The 14,620-nt window shown below is 44.8% G+C and overlaps 1 protein-coding gene across 5 annotated transcripts in view; it reads left to right on the top strand.

Moving 5' to 3' along the window:
• Positions 1-13,397, top strand: part of NEK11 (NIMA related kinase 11) — a 167,475-nt gene extending 154,078 nt beyond the window's left edge. For 2 of the 5 annotated variants that reach the window (XM_036332642.1, XM_036332643.1), the window contains exon 14: positions 12,515-13,397. In XM_036332642.1, the coding sequence (XP_036188535.1) occupies positions 12,515-12,797 (283 nt within the window). In that variant the 3' untranslated portion in view covers positions 12,798-13,397. The remainder of the gene's footprint in view (positions 1-12,514) is intronic. The other 3 variants (XM_036332639.1, XM_036332638.1, XM_036332641.1) reach the window with 2 other exon arrangements.
• Positions 13,398-14,620: the final 1,223 nt, after the last annotated feature.

Here is a 14,620-nt window from a genome sequence, read left to right as displayed (position 1 = left end):
TTCTAAGCAGCAGCCACGGCTGTGCCTCTGCAGGCCCGGGATCGGACTGGGGGCCGGGGTGTAGTAGAGCGCCCTTCTGGTGGCCCTGGCTGTTTTCTCTAAATCGGCAATCTGATCCTGCGGGTCACAGATGCGTGAAAACCAGGCCCTCCACCCAGCTCCCTTCAGTGACCTTGCTCGCTCTCTCCTCATGTGACTCTTCCTACCTGTCAAATGGGTGAGCAAATCCATGTTGCGAGTCCACTGGAGGGCAGAATCTTAGACTTTCTGGTAGGAGGGAACTTTGGAGATTGTCTGATCCAACCCTTTCCCCTGCACCCTCCCCCCACCGGTGCCTGAATGCCGGTGCCTGAGGCTCTACCCAGAGAGTCTGCAGTTCTGGGACCTGGGAAAGCAACCGGTTTTCCCAGGAGAAGGGCCTCGGGCAGCTAACAAACCCATTGCTCAAAGCTATTGCTCAAAGCTACTCCGCAAACCTCACCCTGATGAGGGCTTTCTCCTTTGGTTTGAGACAGGAGACAGTTAAGAAACCCGTCCTTTCCAGCTGAAAGGCTTTAGGGGGTTCCCTCCTGTCCTGCCCGCTCCCCACAGCAGGTGACAGCACAGCTCAGGCTTGATTTGTCCCCATCTGGTAAGAGGAGGTGTCAGCTTCAATTACTGTCTTGCAAATTCATTTCGGTCCTTTAATGCAATTCACCGGGGAATTCAGTATTGAGTCCCCAATCTCATCTGTTTTTCCGAAGGCCTGTACCACATTGGCCTTCCTGGTCTCTGTCTGTCTCCTCCGCCCCCTTCTCTCTCCATCCCTGTCACTCTGGAATGCAGGTCACCCTCTGGGTGAGTTTGCTGGGATAAAGCCATCTGTAGTGATCAAGAGAGAGGCACAATAAAGGCAATGTATGAATATGTTTGTGAGATGAAGTGATTAAATAATCATGTTTTTAGTTATGGAGAAACATTTTCATTTGGACATAACATGCTCTAAATCAGATGTAACGATATGTCAGGAGTTGGGACTAAAAGGAGAGTTTGTATTCGTTTAATGAACCTGCTCTCTTTTGTCCTTTGTCGTTGCTGCAGCGCCGTCCTAAAGTCCGGCAGGTCCTCTTGTCACCGAGGGCCTCCAGCCAGTACATCTTACACCATGTGTGTGACCATAAAATGGATTGTCCAAACCAGGGTAGTTTGGCCATTGGAAAGGGGCAGTATTACGACTGTGTTCCTGGGTCAGGCATGCACTGGGACTGTCTCAGCTCAGCCAAGGCCTGGCTGCTCTAATCATGGGCAGTTGGCAATATGGGGCCCATGATAGTATGACATTAAAAGGTGAATCTAGCCGAAACCGGTTTGGCTCAGTGGATAGAGCGTCGGCTTGTGGACTGAGGGGTCCCAGGTTCGATTCCGGTCGAGGGCATGTACCTGGGTTGCAGGCACATCCCCAGTGGGAGATGTGCAGGAGGCAGCTGATCAATGTTTCTCTCTCATCGATGTTTCTAACTCTCTATCTCTCTCCCTTCCTCTCTGTAAAAAATCAATAAAATATATATTTTAAAAAAAAAAAAGGTGAATCTATTTAAGAAAAGCAGCACCAGACAGAATTAAACAGGCAAAGAAGACTTTATTTGAGATTACTGCAATAGGGGAGGGAGATGGAACTCAGCTCTGAATACAACAGGGGCAGCTGGGGGTTACAGCCAAAGGGCAGAGCGAGGAGGTCCCTTGATGGAAAGTGACCAGGAAGAGCTCGGTTGGGTATGTGGGGTGGGGGCGTTCTCACTAAGCTGGGCCCTGTAGGTGTTCCTTTGCAACCTCAGGAGCTTCCTGAGTGACATTTGAAACTGGCCCCTATACACAGAGGGCAAGGAGAGACCAAAGAAAGAGGCGAACCACTCCAGTTGGTAGGTGGCAGTTTTGATGAGCAAGGAACGTAGGACATTCGTCTTGGTCAGCCATAAGATGAATAGTTTTCCACACCTACCTGCCAAACTTCAAAATTTATATGGAGCCTGGCTGGCGTGGCTCTGTGGTTGAACATTGATCTGTGAACCAGGAGGTCATGGTTCGATTCCCAGTCAGGGCATATGCCTAGGTTCAATCCCCAGTGTGGGGTGTGCAGAAGGCAGCCAATGGGTGATTCTCATCATTGATGTTTCTATCTTTCTCTCCCTCTCCCTTCCTCTCTGAAACCAATACATATATTTTTTAAAAAGTTTATACAGAGGCCTTAACTGTGTTCAGTTACATATACCATCCAGATGGTTGCAACAACACCTTACTCTCTCAATGGTGAGCCTCCTGGTTACCTTCTCCAGCAGTATGCGAGGATTGCAGGAGAGGATGAGACTTGTTGAGAAGAGGGCTCAGGGGCGCCTGACTCCACTTGCTCAAGGAGGGAATCATTGGGGAAGCTCACCAAGTGAAAGGCAGCTTTTAAAATTCACTCTTCTCCAAGGAAACCCATAGTTTCCCAACTGTAAGAACTCATCCTTGCTCTGAGAAATCCTTCCAAACATATTTATGTTCTCATTTCTTTTCCTTTTGTGCTTTCATTTTCTTTGTGAATCCAATTATTTTTATTGTGTTTGATTGGGAAATCTGTTTTATCTTCTGGTCTTTACTTCTACTCAGCAAATCGGGGGTGAAATTGACTTTTCAATAATGTCGTTTGAATTGATCGAAGGAAGCACAGTTGTAGTTTAGCCAGGAAGGACCTCATCCAGTGGTCCCATGTCTTGTCATGATGCATTGCTTAGTGGAGCTTAGAGGACAGAAGGAAAAGCAAGGGAATTTGTTTATTTTGTATTTATTTCATACGCATGCCCATTACGGTGGAGGCCCAGTATAGTCTCCACTCTCTGTAGTCCAGTGCTCACCACTGGGCAGTCCCCTTTCCCATTGTGAAATCAGTTTCCTTGTCTATAAAATGGAGGTGTTTGATCAGGTGAATTCCTTGGTACTTTAAAAAAATTCCATGATTCTGTTTTTTAAATCATTCCATCCCTCTCTGGATTGTATTTTCTTATTATAAAATATTCATTTTGAAGCCATTATAAAAGATCAAATATGAGTGATGGTAGATTAATCTGAAAATAAGGCTTAACATAGGACCTACAGTATGTCTAAAAAGCTCAGTTTTCCATACATGTTTATCTATTGTAGTTTAAGATATATTGAATCCAAGATGTGCGCAAAGAATGTTCACAACAGCTTTTTTAGTAAAAGTGGTTGTGGGGTTAGGGACAGATAGAAACAACTTGAAATGTATTTTAGCAGGAGAAATGGTAATGGCATAAAACACAGTGAAAATCAATGAGCTACAAAGGGGGCATGTATCAATTATTTTGAGCAAAAATAAAAGGCACGGTATGATACACTTAAAGTGTAAAAACACACAAAACAATACTACTTATTTCTTAGGGTACATACGTACAATAAAGTTTTTTTAAAAATATATTTTATTGATTTTTTACAGAGAGATAGATAGAGAGAGGGATAGAGAGTTAGAAACATCGATGAGAGAGAAACATCGATCAGCTGCCTCCTGCACACTCCCTACTGGGGATGTGTCCGCAACCAAGGTACATGCCCTTGACCGGAATCGAGGCTGGGACCTTTGAGTCCACAGGTCGACGCTCTACCCACTGAGCCATACCGGTTAGGGCTACAATAAAGTTTTTTTAAAATGTTTGGTGGAGATAAAACACCAGATTCAGAATAGTGGTTACCTCGAGGGATTGCGAGGGGGTTATGATTTGGGAGGGGAATTCATGGAGCTTCAGCCGTATTTGTGAATGCTGGATTCCTTCAACTGGGAGTTATTGTAAAGTCACTGCATTATGCTTTACACTTTTTTAATATCTGAAAATATGTTATGACATCCTTATGGTAAAGTTGGGAGTGCCATGAAAAGACATGGCACACATTTGTAAACAATAGAAACAGACTCAGCAAGTTGCTATACTTTTTTTGTCATAAAAAGTCTGGCATGCATTTAAAATCTTCATGTCACCTGCACTGAAATTACAATACACCAAACAAAACAAAACAAAACAAAAACTTATAGTGCGCACATTGCTAAAGGAACTGCTGGTCAGATACCAGTCTCTTGAAATCACTGATGTATATAACTAGTGGCCTGGTGCACAGATTTGTGCACATCAGGCTCCCTAAATATGCTACTTTGAAAAAGTTTATGAAAACATATGTGAGATATAAAATTGAGACTGGATGCCAGATTGACAAATAAAAAGTTCACTCCACAAATAAGCACCAACTTAGCTCCACGGTGGGAGGCGGAGCCAGGCTGGGAAGAGAAGGGGGCAGGCCAGTAGCTAGGGACAAGGGTCCAGGGCTGGCTCGAGGACTCTGAGGAGTCTGAATGTGAACCTGCCTTCCAGGTGTTTATAAAATTAACTTGCCAAGGTAGGAAGATAGATCATATTTAGCAGTTTGGTGGCTTGCTTCATAACTTTAATTATCTAGACAGGTGTGGGCCTCTGCTTGTACTTTAGCCACATCCCCACAACATTAGGGGCAGGACTAGCTTTCTCTGCCTTAGGGTTTGTCAAAAAGATGGGGGTGGGGAGAGCTGGTTCAAAGGACAGGACTCGGTGGTCAAATGGGGGCCGGTACCAAATCCCCTAGGGGCTCTTTGGCCCCTTGAGTGTGGCTCTTCCTAAGCCGTAGGAGTACCCTAATTAAGTTAATAACAATGTACCTACCTATATAGTTTAAGTTTAAAAAATTTGGCTCTCAAAAGAAATTTCAATCATCGTACTGTTGATACTTGGCTCTGTTGACTAATGAGTTTGCCAACCACTGCCCTAGAACATCTTTTCTGCTTCCACCTTACGAAGGGGTCCCAGCCCTTTTCTCAGCAGCCCTGCTCTCTCTCTCTCTCCCATCTCCCTGTTTTAGTTTTTTTGTAGCTTTGACAAAAATCTAAAATTACCTTGTTTGTTTCTTTACTTGTTTAAACATCTGTTGTCTTCCCACTAAAACATGAGTTCTGTGATATCAGAGGTTTATGGCAGCTTCCCCAACACTAGGCTTGTACTAAAAGTGTGCTGAATGAAGGACTAGGTGCTGCTTTTTGCCAGGACTGTGCTGGATGCAAAAATGGTTAAGAGAGGTCCTCTGTCCCCAGCGGACTCCAAGCCGAGTGGTAGAGCAGAACAGGAAACAAAGGTCCTTCGCTTCAGTTATGTACTCCTTGCGTGGGTAATGAATCTGGAAAACCATCTATACACACACACAGCCATTGCTGGGGAACTTTTAATGGTTTGCAGAGCAAATCAGCTCCAAGGCAAGGGAGAGAGACTTTTCTGTTCATTCTTCTAAAGCGACAGGGATAAGGGAGCTTTTAAACCTGATGACCCATCAGAACTGTGGAAACTCATTCCTTCTCCGTCTCCCCGAAGAGAAATCGCCTGTTGTTTTTCTAGGAGGGGGAAACGTGGTAAACATTTTCTGCTGTTAAGCTAATCTGTTGTATAGAACGGGGGCTACAGCCCCTCCTCTGCTGCTCTCTGCCTTATTTAGCTCCCACAGCAGACGCGGCATCTGTTGACCAGTGTTGTCTCGGCTGCTCATTCCCCCCAGGAACTGAGGGCCTTTGGGGTCCCCTCCTCCAAGGCCTCGTACATACATGCGTGCAGCAGGGCAGCGGGGGCTCTCGGCAGCTGTGGGTAGATGTGCGTTGCTCTCCAGATGGCCCCGGGTGTGCACGTGTGAAAGAAGATGGCAGGAACACGGTCCCTTCCACGTAGAACTTCTTCATGAATAAGGTTTGTTTCTTCTCACTCAGAAGTGGAAGAGGTTATTATTATACAGAGGGGATAGTACAGGCCCCATAAAGCCAATCCATTTGAAATAAGGATGAAAATATCCTCAGAAATACTGAAAACTCCGCTTGATTGGAGCTTTATCTTGTAAAACATCAACTAAGCATCATAAACGTGATCTTATATCTGGCAAAATTAGGTTATAATTTCCCTGTGTGCTAATTCTTAGAACAAGCACTAGGAATTCATATATTTTAAAATAAAATAGTGTGACGTTACCATATTTCTTCTTTCTTTGGCTTTCAAGGTATCTATTCATTTGTCCAACAAATATCTGTTGTGTACTTGCCCTGCGCCAGGCACTGTTCCAGGTGGGGGGTTTTTTTGTGGGATGGGGGGGAGGTGAAAATAATCCCTGCCCGCAGACCTTATATTCCAGTGGGGTGATTGACGTATCATAAAATATTAGGGAAAAGCAGAGTATGCTAGGAAGTGACTACTGAGAAGAAAATAGTCCTCTTCTTTAGAGCCCTAAGGGGAAGAGGGCACACAGAGCAGTCAGTCACTGATGGGCAAATAAATGTACGTGATAAAATATGTTTGCAAAGAAAAAGTAAGCGTGAGAGAGGGCAGGGCAGGAATTTGGAGGCTGAGCGGTGGGTGTGGAGGACACAAGCAGGGGAGGGGGGAAGTGCTCCTCTGTGGTTTAATGGGGTCTTCAGCTGGGGAGTCAGCCACACGCACTGAGGCTTTGCTCCCCGCAGATGGAGTGTCTTCAGAGCCCTGGGGAGGCTTCCTCCAACTCCTGCGTTTGCCAGGGGTCTGGGCAGGGCAGAGGTCCAGCACAGAGAGCACCGGCCTGTAAACGCAGCATCCCTTAAAGCAGTGGTTCTCAACCTTCTGGCCCTTTAAATACAGTTCCTCATGTTGTGACCCAACCATAAAATTACTTTCGTTGCTACTTCATAACTGTAATGCTGCTGCTGTTATGAATTGTAATGTAAATATCTGATATGCAGGATGGTCTTAGGCGACCCCCGTGAAAGGGTCGTTCGACCGCCAAAGGGGTCGCGACCCACAGGTTGAGAACCGCTGCCTTAAAAACTTAGAACAGGAGGGGAAGGTTGATAGAGCATGTGAGCCTAGGAAGAAAAAAGATGATGAAGAAAGAAAATATAAACTCTCTTCATTTGAAAATGTAAGTGCTTTTTATTTGCGACAGCCACCTAACTAAAGGGGTAGTTCCTGTCCCTCATCTTCCCTCCTCTCCCTCCCTTTGAAAAAGCGAACTGAGAAGCCTTCTTTAATTTGATCAGCACAGAGAGCATCTCCCTCTCTTCTCAAATCTTAGAGGACAGCAAGAGAGCCCCCTTAAATAGAATTGTCTCTTTTAGGATTCCTAAAATACTCACTGCAGAATTCTTACGGCAAGTTTCCCGAGTGCCAGAATAAATTTACACGGCGATATTACAGTGCTAGAACACGATCCCTCTCCTTCTGAGTCTGTTTATAGCATGCCTGCTTTCTCCGTTGACCCATAATTTACTTGGAATAAGTAAATCTGAAAACACGGTAATGTTTAATCCATGTTCTTGTTACAGTTTTCTATCAATTGTACCGTCGTCTGAAATGTGTTGACACTTGAACTGGTGTCTGGTATGTGGTCAGTTTTTGTAAATGTTGTAAGAGAGGGTAGGTTCTGTAATCACCAGGGAAGGAGAGAGTCCTATATTAAGTCTATTAAGTTTAGCTTTATACGTGTATTCGGATTTTCTGCAGTACTACTAATTTTTCAAATGTTCGCCTACAACAGCGGAGCAAGGAGCGCTGAACTCCTGCGTTGTGAGGCGTGTCTGACCGTTGCTCCCTCTGGTGCATTATGAATTTTGATTGTACTTTATTAGACGCATGCTAGTTACGAATTCTTATTTCTTCCTGGTGAATTGAACTGTTTTCATTATCTGGTGACATTCTTTGTCCTAATAACACTTCTTTTCTTAAAGTCTACTTTGTCTCATATCGATATAGCTACCCCCAGATTTCTTTTATTTATTACTTTCCCGGCATATCTTTGTTTGTTTGTTTACTCTCAACGATTCAGTGCTCTGTGTTTTAGGTGTGTTTCCTGTAAGCAATAACTAGCTGAGTTTTGTTTTTAATCAGTGGCTTTATCTATATTTATTGATCATGAACAGCCGAGGGTGTTTAGGTCATGAATAAAATAACCCTTTCAGGAACGGTTAGCTTTAACAGTAACTCTCGGGATTCTGCTGCCCAGAGTGGACAGAGCAGAGGCACGCACCGGCCACTCGCAGGTCCCCGCTGGGGCTGTCCCGTGTCGCCCCCGCACCCACAGTGCAGTGTCTGTACAGATCTGTGGATAGTGCGGACCTGGAGAGAGGTCTGTTCTGTCTTTGCCCAGCAGATGCACAGGCAGCCACAGGGCATGGAGAGAAGGGGTAGAGAATCCATCCTTAATAAAGATTCCTGGTGCCTGTTACACCAAATGACCATTCAGACAGCATATTAAGGGAAAACACATTGCTCCATTCTATTCCTGCAGTGGCTCATACATATTTGATGTGTAGGGATTTCTTATATTCTGTAAAATCACTTTCAAGGTTTTTTTTAAAACTGTGCCTGAAGAATAATCTGTTGTCTTAATGCTTTCTTTTAAACTAGGTTTTCATGATTATTTCTACGAAATGGCTTGTGTTTTTTTTTTACTCCCACTGTGCCACTGGCCTTTCTGTGTCATTTGTTTTCTAATTCAGCCAGAGGAGATAAAAATATTTAAAATAGTTTCTTAACCAGACGTAGAACTAAAAAATTGCTTGATGCTTCCGGTTAAACCAAAATAGGATAACTGTGCAATTCACCGCTGAGAACGCAACAGTGATGTGCAGGATAGTAAAACAGAGGCTATGAAGTGTCTGATGGGTGGCAGGTAGTCTGCTGAGGGGTGTGTGTGTGTGTGTGTGTGTGTGTGTGTGTGTGTGTGTGGTCTCCACTTAAATATGAAAATGTAAGGCTCAGAGAGGTTAAGTAGTTGGCCCAAGATCACACAGCCAGGGAAGGGTTGAGCCAAGACTCACCTTCAATCTCTCTGAATCTCTCATGGTGAGAGGAGTGAGTCCTGGAGAGAAACTACTAGAACCCATATCCCAGATCACCATTTAAAAACTATGTGGCAATGGGCAAGTTATTTTGTTTTTTTATTTTCCAGTTTTATTGGGAAATATTTTCTATATATCACTGTATAAGTTTGAGGTATACAGCATGATGGTTTGATTTACATGTGTGGTAAAATGATTACCACAGTAGGTTACTTAACACCCACCACCTCATATAGATACAATAAAAAGAAAGAAAAAAAACTCCTTGTGATGAGACATCGTAGGATCTATTCTCTTACAACTTATTTTTTATGCTTATTTTCCAGATTGTTTATTTGAAAAACAATATGACGGCAGTTATGATTTTTAAAATTTTTGTTTCATCTTTTTTAATTTAAATTTTTATTTTTTTTCAATTACAGGTGACATTCAATAATACGTTAGTTTCAGGTATCCAGCATAGTGATTTGGGCAAGTTATTTAATACCCTCTTATGTCTCAGTTTTCTCATCTGTGAATTGGGAGTAACAATATCTACCCACAGAGTCGTTACGAGGATTTAATGGGATGATGTGAGGAGAAGCCCAAAGTAGAGCCTGGCCATAGAGGAAGCTCAGAAACGCTTAGTTATTGTGGTTTCGGGGGACATGTGGGCTTCTCTGTCATCAATGGCAGATATTACTGGTCCAACTCTAGCGTTTCTGTAATGTTATAATCCAGTGGGTCTCACCCTGTTCTTCATGCATCTTACTCACATGCCAGACTGGCTCACTGACTTCCCAGAATTCCCACTGTTGCTGCCACCTAGCTTTCCTCCCGTTGTTATGGCCCAAATTTGATGGCACCGCCTCCTCCAGGGGGCATTCTCTGATTTTCCCCATGCGAACTTTCCTAGCACCTTATGTTTTTCTCAGGATGGCTGTGTGGGGTCATTCCTTCATTCCCGAGCACCTTCTGCATGCCTGGTGCTGTTCTAGTCCCTGGGCCCCTCCCTCATGGAAGCTGTATGCTCATCAGGGGAGTGGGAGAGATAAACAAATATCCACACAAAAAATAGAAGGAAAATACCGGAGAGTTGTAAGTGCTGTGCACATAGTGAAGGTGGTGTAGCTGAGGTGACTGGGAATGGGAGGCATCCTGGGGGCAGTCCCAATAGTCTCCTGGCAGAAGGTGGGAAACCTACTCAAGCTGGACCGTGCGGGGCCCTGGGGAGGAGGCCTCTCCAGCCCCCGAAGTTCCAGTTTCCTGTGTTTGAGTTTAAGCTCCATCACCAACCAGCTGTGTGAGTTTTTAAAAGTCAACCTACTTATCTGTAAAATTAAGATAAATGTTCAATGAATTGCCTGGTTCTCAAGGATCATTTGAGATAATGAACATAAAAGCCTTTTGCAAGCTCTAAAGTGCTATAAAATGTTAAAGTTTCAAATGTATATAGCTTGCATTGCAATTACTAGTCTCTAAACTAGAGCAGGATCAATTACTTTGTCTTCTTTTTATCTGCACACACCTAGCTTAGATCCCGTGTTCTGGAGATTACAAGGTTGAATTGTACTGCACAGTGAGAGCTTATGAAGTGTATCAAAGAGTCTCTGATTGGTGCCTTCGGTGTTATTGTCAGACACATTGCCAGCATTACTGTCTAGTGGCAATGCTTTAAAAACTCTGAAGAAAAAAAATCCAAAACCTAATCTTTTTTTCACCAAATCCATTGACATGAAGAATAAAGAAGTATTTTTTCCAGGGCTAGAGTAATAAAAGTATTTACACCTCTTGACCTAATAATTCCATTCTCACACAATTTTTTATCTTTTAATCAAGCTCGACATATATACAGAAAAGTGCAGAAATCACAGGTACAAGCGTGACTTTTCACAGCGTGAACACACATGTAATTAATCCCACTCCTAGAAATGGAGCCAGAAAATACTTCCCAAAAGGAAAAAGCTGTATTTCTGAAGACAGCCACACGGCCTTCCAGGACAAAGCTAAACGTTCAGTGGAGGACTGTGAGGTCAATGTCGGCACATAAATTTTGAACTGTCTACCCAAATTCATAACACTCCAATGCCCCTGAGGCAGGCAGGTGGGGGAAATCTGAGAAGCAGCCTCCTATAAGCTGATAAGGAAGGAGCAGGTGAGCAAAGGGCAGTAAAACAATGGAGAGTGCAGAGTGCGGGCCCTGCCTCGGGACTTTTACATTAAAATGTTCCAAAATAATAATAAACAGAAGAAAAGAAAACATGATGCTGATCAAACAAAGTATGTCATGGCCAAGTTTTGCCGTAGACCTTTAGTGTGTGACCCTAGCGGGAGACAGAGGAAAATAGAGGCAAAATAAATGCACTAGTTGGGGCAATATGGTGGTAACAGGGGGCAGCTGACAGCTGCGTATGGATAGGAGGCAAGTACAGAAAAGTGAACGCTGGCCTTGCTAGGAACTTGCCCAAATCACCTGAGCCTCAGTTTCTGCTTCTGTAAAATAGGGATTTTAAAAAAACCAACAGCCCTCACACAGCTGTTGTAAAGGCTAAGTGCATAGAAAAGTGCCTGTAATTGGTAGAACAGTTTCTTTCTCATTATTTTATTCTCATTATTATCATTTCTCTGGTTTCATATTCCACCGTCCAGCTCCCCCTATTTCCTGACCCCAGCCACACTGGCTTCTCCATGTTTCTCTGACACATTTTAGCCTCAGGTCCCAGGTCTGTCTCCCCCTAGTACTGGCCTCAGCGGACACCTGCTCAGCGAGGATCGCCCTGCCCTCACCTTCCTCCACCCCTCACCCTGCTTTATTCTCCAGTGCACTCAGCACCACCAGCCCTTGCACTGTGAATATATCTTTAAATTCATCTGTTTAGTCTCTACCCTGGGAGACAAGCTCCATGGAGGTAGGGCTTTGCCTCACTTGTTTTATGTCCCGGAGCCTAGAAGGGTCCCCTGAACATACCAAACATTCAGGAAGTATTTGTGGAATATTGTGAAATGTTGAAGCGGGAGAAACCACATGCTATTTACCACCCCCCCCCCTTTTTTTTTCTCCAAGTCCCAGGGCTACCATGTGATTTGTGTAACTAATCACTTAAAAGTACATTTCCGCCCCTAGCCGGTTTGGCTCAGTGGATAGAGCATCGGCCTGCGGACTGAAAGGTCCCAGGTTCGATTCCGGCCAAGGGCATGTACCTTGGTTGCAGGCACATCTCTAACAGGAGGTGTGCAGGAGGCAGCTGATTGATGTTTCTCTCTCATGATGTTTCTAACTCTATCCTTCTCCTTTCCTCTCTGTGAAAAATCAATAAAATATATTTTAAAAAACAAAACAAAAACATTTCCTGCCCTGGCTGGTTTGGCTCCGTGGATGGAGCGTCGGCCTGCGGACTCAGGGGTCCCGGGTTCGATTCCAGTCAAGGGCATGTGCCTTGGCTGCGGGCACATCCCCAGTAGGGAGTGTGCAGGAGGCAGCTGATTGATGTCTCTCTCTCATCGATGTTTCTGACTCTCTGTCCCTCTCCCTTTCTCTCTGTGAAGAATCAATAAAATATATATTTTTTAAAAAGTACATTTCCTGCAGGTGATCTCCCTGGGTAACTCCTCTTTGTCTTCCTCGCTCTGTGGCAGATCCGCGGTGCAGAAACTGGGAGCAGCAGTGTTTGAGGAGGTCTACCACTACCTCAAGAGGGCCCGGCGGCAGAGAGCCGGCGAAGCGGAGGTCAGGGCGTCTCTAGAGAAAGTGGTACCTCGTGCCAGCGACTGTTTTGAAGTCGACCAGCTCCTCTACTTTGAGGAGCAGTTGCTGATCACAATGGGAGAAGGGCCCACACTTCAGAACCATCGCAAACAGCGGCCAAAAGCAAGCAAGTTCCAGGGGACACATTTCTGTGAAAATCCATCCGACACCTAAGCTGGACTCTATCGCGGGAGCTGGGCACATAGCTGGGGCCCCCATCCTTACTTTTCATTCCTGGGCCAAAGGGGGCCAGAGTAGCAGACACACAGGTCTGCCTGTACTCGGAGTCCTGGGCCAGTCAGTGTCGTTCCGCTTAGCTCTGAGATGCCCATATGGATCTGGTTGGGCTTCCTGAACCGCATCCCCACAAGTGTGCCCTCAGGCTTCCACTGGGGTTGGACCCCCTGAGCATGGCCTGGGAGGAGCCCTCTGCTCTTTACCATTTCCACCTGGAGGACAGACTGTGCCTCTGCCTGGTCTCTGGGGGCTGTGGCCAGCCTGCCCTTGAGGGTTGTTGGACACTGGCCTCCGACACACTGAGCTGCTGCCCAGGAGTCAGACACGCCTGGCTCAGGGGACCTGTTTTGGGTCCACTTTTGTCCTTCCATAGGCTAACAAGCAAGAAGTGCCCAGGTATGGGGACCTGGTAAAAAACCCAAAAGTGATTCTCTCCTCTGATTTATTCCCCAGACTCACCCATGGAGTACTGAAGAGTCTTATTCCTAATAAGTAGATTTTCCATTCAAATAAATAAAATAAGTCACCTATTTTAGCTTTCCTTTATCTAGAAGTATCTTGTTGAATGTAATATAGCTACTAATGATAATTATTACTTAGATCAGGCAACGTTTGGTTTATGGGGAGCCCATTATATACCAGTCCTGTGCTTACTACTATAAGGACCTATTGGATGAGAGAGAGAGAGACATTATTGCATTTTACAGTTGAGGATGCTGGAGTTGGGTAACCTGCTTCGAGAAGCTGAGCTGGGATTGCACCCTAGTTCTGTGATTCTAGGACCCATACTCTTAACCACTATGCATGTGAGTTTTCAACTGGGGACATAGACTGTTCATTTAAAGATACTGTTCAGGGAACAATACCCTGGGTTTAAATGCATGTTATAGGGGAGGAAAGACTTCCTCTACCCTCTTAGGTTCTGTGGCTGGGGCCTACGAATTAAACTGACAAAAGACACACGCACAGGAGAAAAAGCACACAGATTTTATTTAATATTTTCACACGGCACAGGTGTCTTTCTAGAAAGAAGTGAAAAACCCAAGAAAGTGGTTAGGGCTGAGAGCTTATATACCATTTGACAAAGAGCAATTAATTTGGGGAGAAGTGATGAGACAAAAGAAAAGGGATTTGAACTCCTAAGGGGGTTAAATTGTGCGAAAGTGACTAGGAAATATAGGGGAAACTAATGGAAGATCAGGGTTGTTTTGATAGGTTTATTTGTACAGATCCATCTTGGCATTGATACCCAGGCTCCAGTGATAAGAATGTTCTCCTCCGGGCCCAGGGAGGGCACGTTTCTCATGGGAAATGTATGGTTTTAGGTAGAAAGGGAGAAGATCATCAAGAACTAGGATTGGAGACCAAGGCTAAGGTCATTCCACACCCTTGTATCCTCAGGAGCTATGTATGGAAAGTTGGACAGTGAAGAAGGCTGATAGGAAAAAATGCTTTATCTGAAATATGGGGTTGGCGGAGAGCTCTACGGATACCCTGGACCACCACAAAGATGAGCAAGCGGGTGGGTCCTAGCGCAGGCTAAGCCTGAAACGTCATGGGGGTAAAAATGACAAAACCAAAGTTTCTACTTCAGGCACATCATGAGGTTGCAGGGTTCTTTGGGAGAAAAAAATAATGCTGAGAACGAGAGAAAACAGTGGGAAGAGGAAGACGAAATATGAGATGGGTTGACTCCTTAAAAGAAGCCATAGGCATGAGTCTCCAGGAGCTGAGCAGGGCTGTTGAGGACAGGGCATTGT

This window comes from Myotis myotis, unplaced genomic scaffold, assembly GCF_014108235.1.
Source record: "Myotis myotis isolate mMyoMyo1 unplaced genomic scaffold, mMyoMyo1.p scaffold_m19_p_13, whole genome shotgun sequence".
Lineage (NCBI taxonomy): Eukaryota > Metazoa > Chordata > Mammalia > Chiroptera > Vespertilionidae > Myotis > Myotis myotis.
This window is presented reverse-complemented; position numbering and strand designations above follow the sequence as displayed.